At 43.0% G+C, this 21,846-nt stretch overlaps 5 protein-coding genes across 8 annotated transcripts; 3 read left to right on the forward strand and 2 right to left on the reverse strand.

Annotated features, from left to right (window-relative positions):
• The first annotated feature begins 1,275 nt into the window (after positions 1–1,275).
• LOC135609364 (protein WHAT'S THIS FACTOR 1, chloroplastic-like) lies at positions 1,276–3,118 on the forward strand. The gene has a single exon (XM_065102549.1). The coding sequence runs from the start codon at positions 1,381–1,383 to the stop codon at positions 2,923–2,925; it is 1,545 nt and encodes a 514-aa protein (XP_064958621.1). The 5' UTR covers positions 1,276–1,380; the 3' UTR covers positions 2,926–3,118.
• A 2,636-nt stretch (positions 3,119–5,754) lies between these two features.
• LOC135609297 (cyclin-dependent kinase D-1-like) lies at positions 5,755–10,408 on the reverse strand. The gene is made up of 3 exons (XM_065102402.1): positions 10,403–10,408; positions 7,367–9,053; positions 5,755–6,413 (listed from the first exon to the last, which is right to left on the reverse strand). Exons 1-3 carry the CDS (start codon positions 10,406–10,408, stop codon positions 6,271–6,273), a joined length of 1,836 nt encoding a protein of 611 aa, XP_064958474.1. The 3' UTR covers positions 5,755–6,270.
• Positions 10,409–10,521: 113 nt separating this feature from the next.
• LOC135609366 (protein WHAT'S THIS FACTOR 1, chloroplastic-like) lies at positions 10,522–10,995 on the forward strand. The gene has a single exon (XM_065102551.1). The coding sequence runs from the start codon at positions 10,522–10,524 to the stop codon at positions 10,993–10,995; it is 474 nt and encodes a 157-aa protein (XP_064958623.1).
• A 21-nt stretch (positions 10,996–11,016) lies between these two features.
• Positions 11,017–12,343, forward strand: LOC135609365 (protein WHAT'S THIS FACTOR 1 homolog, chloroplastic-like). The gene has a single exon (XM_065102550.1). The coding sequence runs from the start codon at positions 11,017–11,019 to the stop codon at positions 12,064–12,066; it is 1,050 nt and encodes a 349-aa protein (XP_064958622.1). The 3' UTR covers positions 12,067–12,343.
• A 2,594-nt stretch (positions 12,344–14,937) lies between these two features.
• On the reverse strand, positions 14,938–18,826 carry LOC103980393 (uncharacterized). 4 transcript variants are annotated; one of them, XM_009396786.3, is made up of 3 exons: positions 18,668–18,826; positions 16,495–18,441; positions 14,938–15,541 (listed from the first exon to the last, which is right to left on the reverse strand). In XM_009396786.3, exons 2-3 carry the CDS (start codon positions 18,392–18,394, stop codon positions 15,399–15,401), a joined length of 2,043 nt encoding a protein of 680 aa, XP_009395061.2. In that variant the 5' UTR covers positions 18,395–18,441; positions 18,668–18,826; the 3' UTR covers positions 14,938–15,398. The 4 variants fall into 4 exon arrangements, with proteins under 4 accessions (XP_009395061.2, XP_018679898.2, XP_018679900.2 ...); XM_018824353.2 differs by having other exon boundaries at positions 16,495–18,444; positions 18,668–18,825; XM_018824355.2 differs by having other exon boundaries at positions 18,599–18,821.
• Positions 18,827–21,846: the final 3,020 nt, after the last annotated feature.

Genomic DNA, 21,846 nt, shown 5'->3' on the forward strand with positions numbered 1-21,846 from the left:
TATGCACAGGTTGTTTACTTCCCTCCTCATCTGCTGATAAGCTTCCACCAATACTGATTTAGATTCAATCTATATGCTTTCGGATATGAGCAGATGAGGATCGACAAACCACTTACTTAATTGTCACTTGGAGGTAGGTCTTAACCCAACCCAACCAGTAGAATGCATTTCCTTTTTATTCATTTGGTTTGGTCCCATATCTTTTATAAACATAAGTCATAGGATATATATATACATGTACATATACACAATCACTTATGTAACATCTCACAATCGCTCGAGTTTAGCCCAATAGGCAACTTTAGTACCACATCGGCAAATTTAGAAGTAGGTCAATACTATAAGAGCGTAGGTCTCCGGCCATCGCTTGCGCAACAGGACGGAGTGATCGGGTCTGTTGACCCTGGAAAGTCCCTGGGCCTCCATCCGCAGAGATGCGGTCACGTAATGGTGTCTCGTCGAGCTTCGGGCCAGTATGGCTGAGACACGTGTGGAGCCATACGGGCCCGAACCGGAGAGATTAAATATGGCCGTTGAAAACAGTTATTCACTCGATTCGTAACCGTTGGATCAACAGAACGGGGCTTATGATCCTGTGGCGCTCTTTTTCTATCACCAAAATTGTCAGTTGATTTTTTTTTTGTTACCATCATTTCAAATTTTATTTTAGATATTTATCCACATGAAGAAAAAAAATCATGTAAAGTTTAACTTTTGATTTAGTTTGCCAATATACCCTAAAACAAATACTCAAATTCGATTATTTCTTCATATTATTATTTACAAACTCTTATTTACTATTTACGATCTCATTTTAATTTTTTAAATATTTCTTAACTACTATTTCACAAATAAACTTAAATATTTGTTTTTATTCTCCTCCTATTCTTTTTCTTTCTTCTTATGTCAACAGAACAACGAAAGAGCATTGATGCTAACAAAGAACATGGGAGAGCATCCACATCGATGAAAAGCATGAGAGAGTGTTGATGATTTCGACAATGAGCATACGATTGATGATAATATTGGTAGAAAACACGAGATAATGATATCGGCAGGAGTGAGGAAGAAAAATAAAATAAAATCAATAATACTATAATTATAAATAATAAAATAATATTTTATTATTTTAAAAGAGATTATTGATTATCAATAATAAAAAGTGGTGGTGAAGAATAAACTTCTTACCCCTGTTTACGAAGATACCCCCAAACCAATCCTTAAAGACAAGAATGCCCCAGCAAAAGAAGATAACATGCACCTCCATGATATCTATCCGACGAGGGTTTCTGTTGTTCCCAAAACCCTCATCTTCTCTTCTTCCTACTCTCTCGCTCCACACTCTTCTCCCTCTTTCCGATCTCCATATCGGGTCCATCTATGGATCCAAGATTGCTGCTTTCCTCCCAAAGAACAGCGCCTCCCTCCCCCTTTCCCTTCCTCCTCTCCTCCTCATCTTCCACAAGAATTCTCGTCTCCTTCCCCCCAAGGTCCGCATTCTTTGGCTCCATTCTCGTTGAGGGACTCGGCCGGAGAGTAAAGGAGACACCTTTGCGTTCGACTACTGTGACGGCTGCCGTCAAGCGGCGCAAGGAGGTCCCTTTCGATTCCGTGATCGAGCGCGACAAGAAGCTGAAGCTGGTGCTCAAGATCCGCAACATCCTCGTGAAGCAGCCCGACCGCATCATGAGTCTTCGCGAGCTCGGCCGCTTCCGCCGCGACCTCGGCCTCACCCGGAAGCGCCGCTTCATCGGGCTCCTCCGCCGCTTCCCGGCCGTGTTCGAGATCGTCGAGGAGGGCGTCTACTCCTTGCGATTCCGGCTCACCCCTGAGGCCGAGCGGATCTACCTAGAGGAGCTGCGCTCCCGGGAGGAGATGGAGCAGCTGCTTGTTGTGAAGCTGCGGAAGCTCCTGATGATGTCGCTCGACCGCCGGATCCTCCTGGAGAAGATCGCCCACCTTCGGCACGATCTCGGGCTGCCGGCCGAGTTCAGGGACACCATTTGCCAGAGGTACCCGCAGTACTTCCGGGTCGTGCCCACTGACCGAGGCCCGGCGCTCGAGCTCACGCACTGGGATCCCGAGCTTGCCGTCTCTGCTGCCGAGATTGCTGAGGAGGAGAACAGAATCAGGGAAGCTGACGAGCGCAACCTGATCATTGACAGGGCTCCTAGGTTCCGAAGGGTGAACCTGCCCCGAGGTTTGAATCTCTCGAAGGGAGAGATGCGGAGGTTGAGCCAGTTCAAGGAAATGCCCTACATATCTCCTTACTCTGATTTCTCTGGATTGAGGCCAGGAACATCTGTGAAGGAGAAGCACGCATGCGGCGTAGTCCATGAGATCTTGAGCTTCACATTGGAGAAGCGGACTTTGGTCGACCACCTCACCCACTTCAGGGAGGAGTTCAGGTTCTCGCAGCAGCTGAGGGGAATGCTTATCAGACACCCTGACATGTTCTATGTCTCGCTGAAGGGGGACAGGGACTCCGTGTTCCTTCGTGAGGCTTATCGTGGTTCTCAGTTAATTGAGAAGGATAGGATGTTGCTTCTCAAGGAGAAGCTGCGGGCGCTTGTCATGGTTCCACGATTCCCAGGAGGGGGTGCTCAGAAGTCAGATGAGACAGAAAAAGCCGGAACATCAGGAGGCGGAAGCGGCGTTGAAGGTGACGAGGAATGGTCTGATGTGGATGGTCTTTTGTCTGATGGGTTTGGCAGTGGATTTGATGACGAGGATGACGAAGATGATGATGATGATGAAGAGGATGATTGGAGCGAAGAAGAGGATGAATCTCCTCCTGATTTTGGTGATGGTGAAGGTCTGAACTTCAATGCGAAAAAGCCACAAGCAGTTAATGGCTCGATAAAGGTTGAAGATCAAGTTCTGATTCCTACACTTCCAGATGGCACGCCAAGAGAGAGATGGTGAACAATGAATTTGTTCTTTTTTCTTTGTTTGGGGCTATTTATGGGTAATGACAATTATACACACGATGCCCTTGCCCTTGCTGATCATATACTGTTGCATCTACTTGCAAACGCAAATATTGGTACGCTTATGAACAAATCTTCATGCATTGCAGTGTCGAGAATTGAGACAAGAATTTGAATGCGTGATGACATTTCCTTGTGTCAAAATATCTTCGTGCATTGTTGAATTTTATATCAGTTTTTTAATGTAATGACAATATACTAGTTTCTATGGATTTAGTTATCTGTCATGGTTCACCAAAGTGTTGTTTTGTTGAATTCTAGTGCATATAAGTCTAGTTCTACATGATGTCAATGTCCATCATCAGCAGATTCTTTCAAATTCTTTGCAACTACAATACCCTTGCATTGGATCATGTGTCTGAGTACCCTATCACCTGGCATTTAAATTTAATTTTCTTGTTCTCTTTGGTCTTCTTTTCATGCCTTTTCATAGGTTATTAAGCTTTTTTTATACTCTTATGATGATTATACTACTATCCTAGCATCATCAGAAAATAGGTTTACTTCAAATATCTCTTATATAATGCAAATAGCTGTCGATAACATTCTTCCTCCATAACCATTAGATATGCTTCTTGATCTAACACCTTGTGTGTTTATCTAATAGTTTCTAGGGTTTTACCAGTTCTCATGGTTCACCAAATCACAGGTTTCTTGAATTGTAATTCACATAAGGCTATTTCAATGTTTATTGTCAGCAATTTCTGTCTTATTGTTTGCAAAGTGCACTACCCTTGTGTTTGATCATACTTATCAATTACTTATTAACTGACCTTATTATTTGATTAAGCTTTTTCTATATATTTCTCTAGCCTTCTATAGAGTAATAATGTTGTGATACTTCATATATGATGATGCTACTTCATCCAAGCATCATCGACAAGTTGGATTACTTAAATTAGCTTTTATATGGTACCATAAAAGCTATTGATAAGATTCCCTATTGTCAGAGGAACTTTCTCCCACTCTTTTAGATGTTTGCTTCTTGATTTAACATCATGCTTTCTGTGTAAGGCAGATATGATATATCCGAAGTGTTTAGCAATTTGTAATGGCTGGCCAGATTGTTGGTCTCTCGAGTTATAAGACACATAGGTCTTGACAGATAAAGAATGACATGGTGAACACGTAGGCTGTACGCAACTACCAGGTGGCGGTCGGATCGGGCAACACATAATCACCATGGGCGATACGTGGCTGAATGGTCGACCACTTGAACCCCCTTAATTGGTGCAGTCAGCCAACATGGGCATCAGGTGTGGTGAACATCACTCCATGCCTTCACCCAAAATGCCACACATTCCCTTCATGTTGCTGGCAAGACATTATAGAAGATTGTGAGATCAGTAAATCTCTGCCATTGAGATTCTTATGGACATACTCTTCTCTTTGTATACTAATTGGTATTGTCTAATATTCTGTCTGCCATTTCTTCCACATTTATGCATACCAGAAGATGTTTCCAGTGCCAATGACTTCTGACAAGTTTGGTTGGCCCAGTAGATTATGGCACAAGAGAAAAGTGATGATGGTGGACAGTTCATCTCAAGTGTCTTCTGCTGAAGAGGAAATCTGAGTATGGCTGTCGCAACAATTTCCGCAGGAAGACTACTAGTACTTTAGCTAGAAAAGGTGCTGGTAACTTTTAGCTGGCACTCTCAGATCATCGGTGATTGCAACCATCATTGTCGTTCAAGCCATGAGCTGGAACCTTGTATTGCTTTTTCTGGGTTTTCGATTGGGTTCTCAATCTGAAGTGGCAACTATTAGAGTGATTACTGGATCAGGCAATCCTAGCTTTGTGGATCTCATTCAGTTTTTGAGTGGGAAGGAGGTGCATGAGGTCTTCCTTTTGCTGAGATTTTGTACACAGTGGACCATCATTTACTGCTGATGTCTTTGTTCCAGAATTTTAGGTTATACAAAAATGGGATTCAAATAAACCCATCGCTTTGTATGTAATGAAACAATATGGATGTAATGCAGAGTTAGATGACATTGTGAATAATGCTCTATAAATGACCTCATGAGATGGAAAAAATCTTTAATATATGGCATGTTCTTTGGAAATTTTAGTGTGGTGTGGTGCATGCTTTTATCCATCGCATTGTTTTTGTTGCCATTGTTCTTCTCACACGAAGATGCATCAGACCCTGTGGTATATAGATTGTCCAATGCAAAACCGTATCTGATGTCTAGGATCCCACTATCACTGCTCCAGAAAAATGTCCCTAAATTCTCCTAGAATCTAGCAAGCTAATTGACTGGCCATCAGAAAAAATCTAGTCCTACTCGAGTTCTGATAAAAACCAGGTGCAGGCTGCTCCAAATTAGAACATCAACTCGTTCGATAAAGCTGCACAGACTCTGGCAGCAGGGTCATTGGTCATAGGAGGGGAATAAGGCATGTATGAGATTTCTCTTCAATGTATGGCCAAAACATTTGAAAGTGGTAAGGATTTGTTACATGAGTTGTTCAATTACATTTTGTTCAAATTAGTTAGAGAGTTGGGAGGGTCGATGGCTCCTAAAGAGTTCAAACATGATTCCTCTCCGGGAGATTAACTTATGAGATTCATCGAAAGATTAATCTTAGATTCGATAATTTGTGGCTCGAGCAATTAAAATTTCAATCTAGTAACTTAATTTTCGTAAGGAACAATTCCTCGTGGCTCTGAGATGAGCAACAAAATTTTGATTTAATAATTTTATTTTTCATAGTGCGAAAGATCATTCATTACCAATCAGGTCCATCCTAAAAGGATAAAACTGTATGAAGAGTGAACAGTTCTTTGTGGCTCAAAGAGAACAACAGTCCAATAAGACTAATGACTTGCTTTACTCAACACTAGGGGTTAAGTCCAGAGGACAAAGCCAAAAAGAGCAACAAAAATTACAATTTAGGATCATCATTAATATTGTGCTTCCACCCACAAAAGAAAACATAAAATCAACTATACTTCAACCGTGAAAAACTGATGAATTGGGTATTCAACATCTCTCATCTGAACCAGAAAGATCTCACACAAAACATCAAGGGAAAAGAAATGGCTGGTGAAGACCTTGCAGAGTGAAAACAGTATGCTGCAACATAATGACACCCACAACACCTCCTTCTCATGAACACGCTCTCCAGGTTTAGGGCAGCTAAAGACTGCATGAGAGAAATGACCTGCAGTACTCTGTGGCTTGTATCTATCATGTTTCGCTACCTTGTATCCGTCTTTCTATGGAAACACAAACCTTGACTGTATCATAAGGATTAAGACTTGTCTGCTAGCTATGTATCTGAGTTATGTCCTGATGTCTTCTGCCTTCCTGGGCTCATCACAACTGGTTGCAGCTGCCTTTCGGAGTTCATCTTCACGCTGCGTCCACACGATAATTGTGGTGATCTGACCATTCTTGCTTTCTGGTTCTGCCCTGTAGATTCAAACAAGTAGTATAAGATCCATTTCATCGCTTGCTAAAGCGTCATAACTCAAAAGAAAGTGAAGAACTCTTCTGAAGAAAGTTGTTCTTTGGCACATGATCCGATGTTGCTCTTTGGCAATAAATTTGCTTAGCAATGTAACAGTCTAGCGGTTGTAGAAAAACAGCAAATAGATACAATTGATCCAGAATATTTCAGAAAACATGACTTTGAGCATATTGAGAAGTATATACTTAATATACATATGCCGAAACTATTCATGTTTCATTCAGAAGCAAAAGGCCCATAAAGACAATAAGAAGAAGATTGCTTAGAGTAGCTCAATTATGTCCTCCAAAATCTCTTTTGGTGTTTACTGACTAATTTTTTACTTACTGGCAGTGGAAGATACTCAATCTTAAAAGTACATACACGGCTAATCCTTGTGATATCATCGTTGGCTGCATCTGCTACCTACTTTATGTAACAATCTTTAGATCTCCACCTGCAGCGAGGATGATATGGAGAGAACAGCTCCTTGGCACATTCCTACTTATTCGATACTCACTGCTGAGACCATACAATGGAACAGTGTCAAACGAAGGAAGAATAAGAACATTTCTGCCAAAGAGGTCTATATATTCCCTAATTCACCTGACCTAATGCATTTTGGAGACTTTTGGTGCTCAGATTGCTAAATGGGTAACTCATCAATCCCTAGTGCAGGATACTTTTTACATACTTCCACTAAGAAGATATCCTTTGATTTCTATGCTTGACACAATGAAGAAGGAATTGTATACAGGCCATGTCTCTGTTTTGTGTGTGTCATGTATTTCCATGAGGGAGGGGTAAAAAGAAGCATTCAGTATGGGATCAATCATCTGTGGTCAAAGAACAGCCGACAGACTGCAATGCAGGCATTACAACAAACACAACGAAGGCAATGGAGAATGTATGTTACCTGATGATTGCTTGTTGGCCTTTCCATCGGCCTTCCTTGCCGATGTTGTTTTCTTGTTCGTGTCAAGGGTGACCTTTTGAGGCAACGACTTATCGGCACTAACAACGGTCGCGATTGTATCATCATCATCTGGAAGAACACCATTACATGCATTCTCATCGCCGCAAACTGATGCCCCCTCGCTGCCCGACTCCGAGCTCCTCTCCTTCACGTTCGCGCTCGTCCTCTCCCTTTCCAGCACTCTGAATGCATACATTTGGAAGGGCACTTCCGAGGCTCGGAGAAGGTCGCCCCTTGCCCAGTTCGCGAACCTCTTCGACAGACTGCTCTCCAGATCGAAGTAATCCACCGGCGGCGGCGTCGGATCCGGCTGGCTGTGATCTGGATTCAGCACCAGGAACCGTTTGAGGTAACGGAGCACCCTGCAAACAGAGGAGAAGCTCGGGCGCTGCGAGGGATCAGAGTGCCAACATCTCCTCGTTAGGGTCACGAGGTACTTGGGAGACTGAGACGGAAACAATGGCCTCTCCCCGGCCCTGATGTTCTTGCTCATCTTGTCTCCCTGCAGATGGTTGTCCTCGAAGGGTACCTTTCCTGTCAAGAGTTCGAAGCATATCATGGCGAAGCTGTAGACGTCCGCCTTCTCCGTGCGCTTTGAGCTGCTGCTGCTGCTGCCATCCCCCGTCTGCTCCTGTTCCAGTAGAACCTCCGGAGAATGCCAAATGCATGATGAAGCCTTGGAGTTCGTCGCCGGCGACAGCCCCAAGCCGCCAACTTTCGCGTGCAGATAGCCGTCTGGTGATGGATTCCTCGCCTTGACGAAGATGTTCGAAGGGTTCAGGTCGCCATGGTAGATCTGCTTCGAGTGAAGGTACTCCATTCCTCTGGCTATTTGAAGCATCGTGTCCACTGCCACCAGCAAAGGAAGCACCTTTCTCCTTGTGGAGCAAACCTCTCGTATGTAACAAGAGAGATCTTTGCTTATCAGCTCCATCAGCATCAAGCACTCTTTCTTCTCTTCGTCGGTGAAGCAGTACATGTACTGCATTACGTTCGGGTGCGCGATCGATGAGAGGATGGAGATCTCGTTCGTCAGTGACGCTGTGTCTCCGATAACGTGCTTCACCACGAAGGTCTCGCCCATCCATTGGATCTCCTTGTAGTAGACGCTCCCACTCCCAAATCTTCTTCTTACTTGGTAGTCCGGCGAGCCAACGAGGACTGAGCTCGGCCAAAGCTTCCCCTTTGGGCCAACCAGGAGCTGGGCAAGCCTGTTCTCCTGCTTCGTCAGAGGCCTGGACCCGGAGCTCGCCTTCTCGGCTATGGTCTCGGAGAGAATCCATCGGTCCTCCTTCCATGCCGTCTCCAATCTGGTGCGCAGTTCTTGCGAGGACAAGTAGAGCTTCCCTAGCTTGTGCTGGAAGAGCTCGGGCTCCATCCACTCCCTCTCGTACTTCTTGGAGAAGACGAGCCGCTTCTTTTGGATGTCTTCCTGGTCACCCCCGGCGGTGGCCTCGGCGACGTTCTCAATCGCCTCGAGCACGACGGGGACGCACCAGAGCAGATTGTGGAGGTGGAGTTCGACGCATTCGGAATTCTGGATGAGGGCGACGGCTTTCCCCCACCACTCCCCCGGCTCGAGGCAGCGCCTCACGTACTGCTCTCCCTCCCGAAGAACAACATGCAACTTTAGTCCCACATCGGCAATTTAGAAGTAGATCAATACTATAAGAGCGTAGGTCTTCGATCATTATTTGCGTCACAGGATGGAGTGATTGGGTCTGTTAACCTTGGAAAGTCCCCGGGCCTCCTTCCGCAGAGATGCGGTCACGTAATTGGTGTCTCGACGAGCTTCGGGCCAGTATGGCTAAGACACGTGTGGAGCCTGACAGCCCCGAACCGGAGAGATTAATTATGGCCGTTGAAAACAGTTATTCACTCGATCCGTAACCGTTGGATCAACAGAACGGGGCTTATGATCCTGTGACGCTCTTTTTCTATCATCAAAATTGTCAGTTGAATCATTTTTTTGTTACCATCATATTTTGTAAATGGTGGTCCAAAATTATATTATCAATGGTCAGATAGTTCTAACAATAAAAATATTTGACGTCTTTATATGACATTGTTAACAACAAACAAAGCTAAAGTGATTTGTTATGTCTATGGTTTGAATCAAGATTCTGGTTAACAAGGAAATGTTTTCTTTGTATTGAGAATAACCTCATTTATATATCCAAAATCGATAACTACGATAAACTTTAAAATTTGAACTTTTTTATTGGATAAACAATAATTCCGAGATATAGATTTACTCGTTTCCATGCTCAAAATAGTCTAGCAAATTATTCGATAACATGAAATTTTATTCTTGGATGATATTTCATCGTGATGAGCAATTGTACTCGCGAAACTATTTCAAATTTTATTTTAGATATTTATCCACATGAAGAAAAAAATAAAGTTTAACTTTTGATTTAGTTTGCCTACATGCCCTAAAACAAATACTCAAATTCGATTATTTTTTCATATTATTATTTACAAACTCTTATTTACTATCTACGATCTCATTTTAATTTTTTTAAATATTTCTTAATTACTACTTCACAAATGAACTTAAATATTATTTTTTTATTCTCCTTTTCTTCTTTTTCCTCCTTATGTCAAGAGAGCAACAAGCACGAAAAAGCATCGATGCTAACAAAGAGCATGGGAGAGCATCCATATCGATAAAAAACATAGGAGAGTGTCGATGATTTCGACAATGAACATACGTTAGGAGGAAGAAAACACGAGACAATAATGTGGGCAACAACGTTAGCGCAGAGCATGAGTTACGAGGAAGAAAAATAAAATAAAATTAATAATACTATAATTATAAATAGTAAAATACTATTTTATTATTTTAAAGAGATTATTGATTATCAATAATAAAAAGTGGTGGTGAAGAATAAACTTCTTACCCCTGTGTACGAAGATACCCCCAAACCAATCCTTAAAGACAAGAATGCCCCAGCAAAGGAAGATAACATGCACCTCCATGATATCTATCCAACGAGGGTTTCTGTTGTTCCCAAAACCCTCATCTTCTCTTCTTCCTACTCTCTCGCTCCATACTCTTCTCCCTCTTTCCGATCTCCATATCGGGTCCATCTATGGATCCAAGATTGCTGCTTTCCTCCCAAAGAACAGCGCCTCCCTCCCCCTTTCCCTTCCTCCTCTCCTCCTCATCTTCCACAAGAATTCTCGTCTCCTTCCCACCAAGGTCCGCATTCTTTGGCTCCATTCTCGTTGAGGGACTCGGCCGGAGAGTAAAGGAGACACCTTTGCGCTCGACTACTGTGACGGCTGCCGTCAAGCGGCGCAAGGAGGTCCCTTTCGATTCCGTGATCGAGCGCGACAAGAAGCTGAAGCTGGTGCTCAAGATCCGCAACATCCTCGTGAAGCAGCCCGACCGCATCATGAGTCTTCGCGAGCTCGGCCGCTTCCGCCGCGACCTCAGCCTCACCCGGAAGCGCCGCTTCATCGGGCTCCTCCGCCGCTTCCCGGCCGTGTTCGAGATCGTCGAGGAGGGCGTCTACTCCTTGCGATTCCGGCTCACCCCTGAGGCCGAGCGGATCTACCTATAGGAGCTGCGCTCCCGGGAGGAGATGGAGCAGCTGCTTGTTGTGAAGCTGCGGAAGCTCCTGATGATGTCGCTCGACCGCCGGATCCTCCTGGAGAAGATCGCCCACCTTCGGCACGATCTCGGGCTGCCGGCCGAGTTCAGGGACACCATTTGCCAGAGGTACCCGCAGTACTTCCGGGTCGTGCCCACTGACCGAGGCCCGGCGCTCGAGCTCACGCACTGGGATCCCGAGCTTGCCGTCTCTGCTGCCGAGATTGCTGAGGAGGAGAACAGAATCAGGGAAGCTGACGAGCGCAACCTGATCATTGACAGGGCTCCTAGGTTCCGAAGGGTGAACCTGCCCCGAGGTTTGAATCTCTCGAAGGGAGAGATGCGGAGGTTGAGCCAGTTCAAGGAAATGCCCTACATATCTCCTTACTCTGATTTCTCTGGATTGAGGCCAGGAACATCTGTGAAGGAGAAGCACGCATGCGGCGTAGTCCATGAGATCTTGAGCTTCACATTGGAGAAGCGGACTTTGGTCGACCACCTCACCCACTTCAGGGAGGAGTTCAGGTTCTCGCAGCAGCTGAGGGGAATGCTTATCAGACACCCTGACATGTTCTATGTCTCGCTGAAGGGGGACAGGGACTCCGTGTTCCTTCGCGAGGCTTATCGTGGTTCGCAGTTAATTGAGAAGGATAGGATGTTGCTTCTCAAGGAGAAGCTGCGGGCGCTTGTCATGGTTCCACGATTCCCAGGAGGGGGTGCTCAGAAGTCAGATGAGACAGAAAAAGCCGGAACATCAGGAGGCGGAAGCGGCGTCAAAGGTGACGAGGAATGGTCTGATGTGGATGGTCTTTTGTCCGATGGGTTTGGCAGTGGATTTGATGACGAGGATGACGAAGATGATGATGATGATGAAGAGGATGATTGGAGCGAAGAAGAGGATGAATCTCCTCCTGATTTTAGTGATGGTGAAGGTCTGAACTTCAATGCGAAAAAGCCACAAGCAGTTAATGGCTCAATAAAGGTTGAAGATCAAGTTCTGATTCCTACACTTCCAGATGGCCAGCCAAGAGAGAGATGGTGAACAATGAATTTGTTCTTTTTTCTTTGTTTGGGGCTATTTATGGGTAATGACAATTATACACACGATGCCCTTGCCCTTGCTGATCATATACTGTTGCATCTACTTGCAAACGCAAATATTGGTACGCTTATGAACAAATCTTCATGCATTGTAGTGTCGAGAATTGAGACAAGAATTTGAATGCGTGATGACATTTCCTTGTGTCAAAATATCTCCGTGCATTGTTGAATTTTATATCAGTTTTTTAATGTAATGACAATATACTAGTTTCTACGGATTTAGCTATCTGTCATGGTTCACCAAATTGTTGGTTTGTTGAATTCTAGTGCATATAAGTCTAGTTCTACATGATGTCAATGTCCATCATGAGCAGATTCTTTCAAATTCTTTGCAACTACAATACCCCTGCATTGGATCATGTTTCTGAGTACCCATCACCTGGCATTTAAATTTAATTTTCTTGTTCTCTTTGGTCTTCTTTTCATGCCTTTTCATAGATTATTAAGCTTTTTTTATACTCTTATGATGATTATACTACTATCCTAGCATCATTAGAAACTAGGTTTACTTCAAATATCTCTTATATAATGCGAATAGCTGTCGATAACATTCTTCCTCCATGACCATTAGATGTGCTTCTTGATCTAACACCTTATGTTTATCTAATAGTTTCTAGGGTTTTACCAGTTCTCATGGTTCACCAAATCACAGGTTTCTTGAATTGTAATTCACATAAGGCTATTTCAATGTTTATTGTCAGCAATTTCTGTCTTATTGTTTGCAAAGTGCACTACCCTTGTGTTTGATCATACTTATCAATTACTTATTAACTGACCTTATTATTTGATTAAGCTTTTTCTATATATTTCTCTAACCTTCTATAGAGTAATAATGTTGTGATACTTCATATATGATGATGCTACTTCATCCAAGCATCATCGACAAGTTGGATTACTTAAATTAGCTTTTATATGGTACCATAAAAGCTATTGATAAGATTCCCTATTGTTAGAGGAACTTTCTCCCACTCTTTTAGATGTTTGCTTCTTGATTTAACATCATGCTTTCTGTGTAAGGCAGATATGATATATCCGAAGTGTTAAGCAATTTGTAATGGCTGGCCAAATTGTTGGTCTCTCGAGTTATAAGACACATAGGTCTTGACAGATAAAGAATGACATGGTGGACACGTAGGCTGTACGCAACTAACAGGTGGTGGTCGGATCGGGCAACACATAATCACCATGGGCGATACGTGGCTGAATGGTCGACCACTTGAACCCCCTTAATTGGTGCAGTCAGCCAACATGGGCATCAGGTGTGGTGAACATCACTCCATGCCTTCACCCAAAATGCCACACATTCCCTTCATGTTGCTGGCAAGACATTATAGAAGATTGTGAGATCAGTAGATCTCTGCCATTGAGATTCTTATGTCCATAAATCACATACTCTTCTCTTTGTATACTAATTGGTATTGTCTAATATTCTGTCTGCCATTTCTTCCTCATTTATGCATACCAGAAGATGTTTCCAGTGCCAATGACTTCTGACAAGTTTGGTTGGCCCAGTAGATTATGGCACAAGAGAAAAGTGATGATGGTGGACAGTTCATCTCAAGTGTCTTCTGCTGAAGAGGAAATCTGAGTATGGCTGTCGCAACAATTTCCGCAGGAAGACTACAAGTACTTTAGCTAGAAAAGGTGCTGGTAACTTTTAGCTGGCACTCTCAGATCATCGGTGATTGCAACCATCTTTGTCGTTCAAGCCATGAGCTGGAACCTTGTATTGCTTTTTCTGGGTTTTCGATTGGGTTCTCAATCTGAAGTGGCAACTATTAGATTGATTACTGGATCAGGCAATCCTAGCTTTGTGGATCTCATTCAGTTTTCGAGTGGGTAGGAGGTGCATGAGGTCTTCCTTTTGCTGAGATTTTGTACACAGTGGACCATCATTTACTGCTGATGTCTTTGTTCCAGAATTTTAGGTTATACAAAAATGGGATTCAGATAAACCCATCGCTTTGTATGTAATAAAACAATATGGATGTAATGCAGAGTTAGATGACATTGTGAATAATGCTCTAGAAATGACCTCATGAGATGGAAAAATTCTTTAATAAATGGCATGTTCTTTGGAAATTTTAGTGTGGTGTGGTGCATGCTTTTATCCATCGCATTGTTTTTGTTGCCATTGTTCTTCTCACATGAAGATGCATCAGACCCTGTGGTATATAGATTGTCCAATGCAAAACCGTATCTGATGTCTAGGATCCCAGAAAAATGTCCCTAAATTCTCCTAGAATCTAGCAAGCTAATTGACTGGCCATCAGAAAAAATCTAGTCCTACTCGAGTTCTGATAAAAACCAGGTGCAGGCTGCTCCAAATTAGAACATCAACTCGTTCGATAAAGCTGCACAGACTCTGGCAGCAGGGTCATTGGTCATAGGAGGGGAATAAGGCATGTATGAGATTTCTCTTCAATGTATGGCCAAAACATTTGAAAGTGGTAAGGATTTGCTACATGAGTTGTTCGATTACATTTTGTTCAAATTAGTAGGGTCGATCGCTCCTAAAGAGTTAAACATGATTCCTCTCCGGGAGATTTAACTTACGAGATTCATCGAAAGATTAATCTTCGAATCGATAACTTGTGGCTCTAAGACGAGCAATTAAAATTTCAATCTAGTAACTTAATTTTTATAAGGAACAATTCCTCGTGGCTCTGAGATGAGCAACAAAATTTTGATTTAATAATTTTATTTTTCATAGTGCGATAGATCATTCGTTACCAATTAGGTCCATCCTAAAAGGAGAAAACTGTATGAAGAGTGAACAGTTCTTTGTGGCTCAAAGAGAACAACAGTCCAATAAGACTAATGACTTGCTTTACTCAACACTAGGGGTTAAGTCCAGAGGACAAAGCCAAAAAGAGCAACAAAAATTACAATTTAGGATCATCATTAATAATGTGCTTCCACCCACAAAAGAAACATAAAATCAACTATACTTCAACAGTGAAAAACTGATGAATTGGGTATTCAACATCTCTCATCTGAACCAGAAAGATCTCACACAAAACATCAAGGGAAAAGAAATGGCTGGTGAAGACCTTGCAGAGTATGAAAACAGTATGCTGCAACATAATGACACCCACAACACCTCCTTCTCATGAACACACTCTCCAGGTTTAGGGCAGCTAAAGACTGCATGAGAGATATGACCTGCAGTACTCTGTGGCTTGTATCTATCATGTTTCACTACCTTGTATCCGTCTTTCTATGGAAACACAAACCTTGACTGTATCATAAGGATTAAGACTTGTCTGCTAGCTATGTATCTGAGTTATGTCCTGATGTCTTCTGCCTTCCTGGGCTCATCACAACTGGTTGCAGCTGCCTTTCGGAGTTCATCTTCACGCTGCGTCCACACGATAATTGTGGTGATCTGACCATTCTTGCTTTCTGGTTCTGCCCTGTAGATTCAAACAAGTAGTATAAGATCCATTTCATCGCTTGCTAAAGCGTCATAACTCAAAAGAAAGTGAAGAACTCTTCTGAAGAAAGTTGTTCTTTGGCACATGATCCGATGTTGCTCTTTGGCAATAAATTTGCTTAGCAATGTAACAGTCTAGCGGTTGTAGAAAAACAGCAAATAGATACAAATGATCCAGAATATTTCAGAAAACATGACTTTGAGCATATTGAGAAGTATATACTTAATATACATATGCCGAAACTATTCATGTTTCATTCAGAAGCAAAAGGCCCATAAAGACAATAAGAAGAAGATTGCTTAGAGTAGCTCAATTATGTCCTCCAAAATCTCTTTTGGTGTTTACTGACTAATTTTTTACTTACTGGCAGTGGAAGATACTCAATCTTAAAAGTACATACACGGCTAATCCTTGTGATATCATCGTTGGCTGCATCTGCTACCTACTTTATGTAACAATCTTTAGATCTCCACCTGCAGCGAGGATGATATGGAGAGAACAGCTCCTTGGCACATTCCTACTTATTCGATACTCACTGCTGAGACCATACAATGGAACAGTGTCAAACGAAGGAAGAATAAGAACATTTCTGCCAAAGAGGTCTATATATTCCCTAATTCACCTGACCTAATGCATTTTGGAGACTTTTGGTGCTCAGATTGCTAAATGGGTAACTCATCAATCCCTAGTGCAGGATACTTTTTACATACTTCCACTAAGAAGATATCCTTTGATTTCTATGCTTGACACAATGAAGAAGGAATTGTATACAGGCCATGTCTCTGTTTTGTGTGTGTCATGTATTTCCATGAGGGAGGGGTAAAAAGAAGCATTCAGTATGGGATCAATCATCTGTGGTCAAAGAACAGCCGACAGACTGCAATGCAGGCATTACAACAAACACAACGAAGGCAATGGAGAATGTATGTTACCTGATGATTGCTTGTTGGCCTTTCCATCGGCCTTCCTTGCCGATGTTGTTTTCTTGTTCGTGTCAAGGGTGACCTTTTGAGGCAACGACTTATCGGCACTAACAACGGTCGCGATTGTATCATCATCATCTGGAAGAACACCATTACATGCATTCTCATCGCCGCAAACTGATGCCCCCTCGCTGCCCGACTCCGAGCTCCTCTCCTTCACGTTCGCGCTCGTCCTCTCCCTTTCCAGCACTCTGAATGCATACATTTGGAAGGGCACTTCCGAGGCTCGGAGAAGGTCGCCCCTTGCCCAGTTCGCGAACCTCTTCGACAGACTGCTCTCCAGATCGAAGTAATCCACCGGCGGCGGCGTCGGATCCGGCTGGCTGTGATCTGGATTCAGCACCAGGAACCGTTTGAGGTAACGGAGCACCCTGCAAACAGAGGAGAAGCTCGGGCGCTGCGAGGGATCAGAGTGCCAACATCTCCTCGTTAGGGTCACGAGGTACTTGGGAGACTGAGACGGAAACAATGGCCTCTCCCCGGCCCTGATGTTCTTGCTCATCTTGTCTCCCTGCAGATGGTTGTCCTCGAAGGGTACCTTTCCTGTCAAGAGTTCGAAGCATATCATGGCGAAGCTGTAGACGTCCGCCTTCTCCGTGCGCTTTGAGCTGCTGCTGCTGCTGCCATCCCCCGTCTGCTCCTGTTCCAGTAGAACCTCCGGAGAATGCCAAATGCATGATGAAGCCTTGGAGTTCGTCGCCGGCGACAGCCCCAAGCCGCCAACTTTCGCGTGCAGATAGCCGTCTGGTGATGGATTCCTCGCCTTGACGAAGATGTTCGAAGGGTTCAGGTCGCCATGGTAGATCTGCTTCGAGTGAAGGTACTCCATTCCTCTGGCTATTTGAAGCATCGTGTCCACTGCCACCAGCAAAGGAAGCACCTTTCTCCTTGTGGAGCAAACCTCTCGTATGTAACAAGAGAGATCTTTGCTTATCAGCTCCATCAGCATCAAGCACTCTTTCTTCTCTTCGTCGGTGAAGCAGTACATGTACTGCATTACGTTCGGGTGCGCGATCGATGAGAGGATGGAGATCTCGTTCGTCAGTGACGCTGTGTCTCCGATAACGTGCTTCACCACGAAGGTCTCGCCCATCCATTGGATCTCCTTGTAGTAGACGCTCCCACTCCCAAATCTTCTTCTTACTTGGTAGTCCGGCGAGCCAACGAGGACTGAGCTCGGCCAAAGCTTCCCCTTTGGGCCAACCAGGAGCTGGGCAAGCCTGTTCTCCTGCTTCGTCAGAGGCCTGGACCCGGAGCTCGCCTTCTCGGCTATGGTCTCGGAGAGAATCCATCGGTCCTCCTTCCATGCCGTCTCCAATCTGGTGCGCAGTTCTTGCGAGGACAAGTAGAGCTTCCCTAGCTTGTGCTGGAAGAGCTCGGGCTCCATCCATTCCCTCTCGTACTTCTTGGAGAAGACGAGCCGCTTCTTGTGGATGTCTTCCTGGTCACCCCCGGCGGTGGCCTCGGCGACGTTCTCGATCGCCTCGAGCACGACGGGGACGCACCAGAGCAGGTTGTGGAGGTGGAGTTCGACGCATTCGGAGTTCTGGTTGAGGGCGACGGCTTTCCCCCACCACTCCCCCGGCTCCAGGCACCGCCTCACGTACTGCTCTCCCTCCCGGAAGACGCGGTGGAGCTCCTTGAGAGGTTGCTCGAGGGCGCGCCACTTCCCCGGCTTCTCCTCGAACCTCAAGTGGCTACGCATCTCCTCCGCGACGGCGTCGAAGGCCAGGTCGAAGGCGTCCACGAGCAGGTAGCACTGCCGGCGGTTGACGCGTATCTCGTCGCGGAACACCATGAGCGCCTTGAGGCTTCCGACGGCTTCGCCAAGCTGCCGGAATTGCTCCATCCCCGAGGCGAGAAGGAAGCTGAACTCCGCTCTGTTCCTCTCGTTAGCTGCTGGAAGAAGAAGAAGAAGAAGAAGACAGACATCTGTGTTCAATTCAAACACCAACAGCAGGAAGCACTACACATCTCGGGGAGAAGAATAGCAAGATCTCCCTCTTAAACACTAATCAATACGGAAAGAATCATCTCGAGTTTGAAGATTTACATGCTAGGAAAGACAAAGACGAGACTTCGATGCAAGAACAGTCATGCAACACCAAACAGGCAAATCAACCTGCAGCGGAGAAATCGACTTCACGTATCGCAGAGCCTCTGCAAATCCCAGCAAGAGAAGCCGATGGGTCGATGGAGAGGGATGGGAGAAGGGTCAGAAGGGAAGCATAGGAGAAGAAGAGACAGCCACCTTTGTTGATTCCTTCCACTCCTTTTTCTCTTTTCCATGTCACGTCTCACAAATCCAAAATAATTCTACTTCTTCTTCTTCTCCACAAATTCTACTCTTCTCGACCGTGAGATTTCACGTCCGCTACAGACGCAACGATAACGGAGCAGCAGTAACCATGAACCGCTACTTGACGGAACCTGCTGCTTCCACCCGGCACGATTCTTGACGGCGTCGCTCCCTTGCAAGATTAATCTCCCTGATTTAACGATTAAATGATTAATTTAACATTAATAGAAACTAGCTAATGATAGTTATGATTAATTGTATTAAGATTTACATGTAAGGAATACTAATTGGAAGGATATATGTGTGTATACGTAAAGGTAAATATGAATTTTAAGAAACTTTCGAAAAGATCAATGTATATAGTATATACAAACTCCATCATCCCACAATTTATTAATATCAAATTATATTTTATTTCTATCATCGATCTCCTAATAAATATAAGAGTTTGGATTTAAATTGTGTCTGATTATTAATATTATTTCATCGGTGAATTCATTATTATTATTTTTGTAAAAATTAAAATAAGAAAACCGTTACGGGGAAATGTTGTGGGAGGCGTGCCGTGCTCGGACGTCGCGCCACGTGGCATGGTTGACTCGGTCGTGCGAGTCGTGCGTCGCATTTGGTTCGGCGGCGCACCCACCGGTGACTCAACGACCCCAACCACCGCTGTTTGTGGGCCACCACCACCACCACTTCAGACGCACCCAGCGCTGTGGGCCCTGGTGATGATTTGGGTGCACGCGTCTCGATTGTCCGTTCCTTAATAGTAGGAAGAGGCAACGGTTGGCCGTCGATTGCCTTTGCGTCGCCAATACTCTATATATATGTATATATATATATATATATATATATATATATATAGTTCCCGTTATTGGACGAATGTTGGGAAACATGATGGTTAAAGGTAGGTGGGATTAGTTAGCATTTGGACCACATAAATAATAATGATCATTAGACAGTGCAAAATTATTAAAGCCATAATTGGGAATTAAATGAATCTTGTCATTTGGATTGATGGAGTCTACATGTAACTAAAGTAGCTCATCCAATCAAAAGAATCTTTTGTTTGAATCATAGCTACCATATTTTCGCTTGCAATGACATGAAGGGATGTTGGAGATCATTTTTGAGAGCCTAAGAGCAATTTCGCTAAGATTTCTCCATTCAAATCGGTAATGTTTATTGTATTAGTATGAAGATAAAGGATTAGTTGATCTTCCTATACAAATCAAAACCACATTCTTAAATTTAATGAGCGTATATGACTCAACTAGCTTATTTATGATGGCAGTTGGAATTTTAATGTGATTAGTTTATGGTATGTCACATTCTCAATATGGACTTAGAAACATGTTCCTCGTGTGCAACTGTTAACCAATTATGTATATTTTTCTTGAGCACTCAACTTGTCGAAAACAATTGTATCTTCTCGGCTTGTTGTTGATACTTGACTCAAGGAAGAGAACAATCTTAATGAACTTGGTGCTTTGAACGTAAGAGCTCTAATTGTTTATACTTTATAGAATTTGGAATGTCCGAGATAAGAATGTGTTATATGATCAGAAGAATTCATCCTAATAAAATGGTGGATCGTCAAAAGGAGGAGTCATCTCGATTCATCATCTTCTATGAAATGATGAATCATTACTCTAATTATACTCTTTAAGTGAATTTTGGACCACTCATAAGAATGATTTTTAAACTTAGAACCATATATAATTAATTATGGACTATTTAAGTCCACTTTTGCTATTTGGATTGATGGAAGTCTAAAAATGGAAAGAAATAGGATATCAATAAAGTTTGCTTGAATTCAAACTTTTGTGCTTATACAAATACCAAAGTATGATTCCTAAAACATGATGGTATATTTGACTTCATCTAATAAACTTTTTTCAAGAAAAAATCAGTCAATTCAGCTGGTAAAGATGTTGACTGTTGATTGGTGTATCAGACTACTACAGAGTTACATCAATTACATTTTCTTTCTTAGAAATTAATTGAATTTATCATTATAATCTGAACCTTTTATATTCATAAATGAGTTGACTTGGACTGGAGTTTACAGGTCAAGCAAGCTTCATGCAATTTTGACTGCTATTTTCTGACTCAAAATTAGACTGTGAGCAACCTTCCATGAACCATTTGACAGATTCAATCTATAGCATCACTTTAGAAACAAGAAGAACAAGAATAGAATAGATGAAGCATTAATCTGAAATGGATGCTGGGGTTTCAGCAGCAGAAAAAAACAAGAGCTGAATCAGCATCAAGCTTACCTCAATTTCATCTGACAATGGGAATAGGGGATTATTCTATGCATGAAAAAGCGGCAGTCCATTTCAGAGTTTTGGCAATTTAGATGACGAGAACAAGACCCGTTCAAATGGACTGCATCTCCAAGACCAGAGTATTGTCGTTATCCATTCATTTGATTTCCTTTAGTTTATAGTCTTTTGCTGATCAATATGATACCTTTTATTTTAAATGAAATTTTTTATGTTAGAGGGACGATCCTCTACTAATCCAACGTTGAGCAATTAAGATATATGGTATACTAGAAGATTGTGTTGTCGAGATTAGAATGTTAACGGGGAGGTATATAATTACTTGATCGTTTTTATTTGCGAGAACAATTACCTGTATATTCGATAAAATACTAATAATGGTGAGTGAAGGAAGACCCAAAAGGATTTTACTGAAACTATCAATAAATAAATGAAATACTCTTAACTTCATTAAATGATCAATGTAGTTCATTGGAATAATTGAGATAGCAGAATTTTTATGTCTGATTAGATGTTGATAGCAACACCAAAAAGGAGAGACAAAAGTCTTGGATGGACATTAGAAATCTCAGTGGATTATATAGACTTTGAACTTTCTTCATACTTACATAAAACACAAAGCTGGAAGTGGGATCAACAAATATTTCTGTGATGCTATGTATCTCACAATAGAAGCAAGTAGTTTGGTGGATCATCTCATCACCTTTC

The sequence above is a fragment of the Musa acuminata genome, chromosome BXJ2-4, assembly GCF_036884655.1.
Source record: "Musa acuminata AAA Group cultivar baxijiao chromosome BXJ2-4, Cavendish_Baxijiao_AAA, whole genome shotgun sequence".
NCBI lineage: Eukaryota > Viridiplantae > Streptophyta > Magnoliopsida > Zingiberales > Musaceae > Musa > Musa acuminata.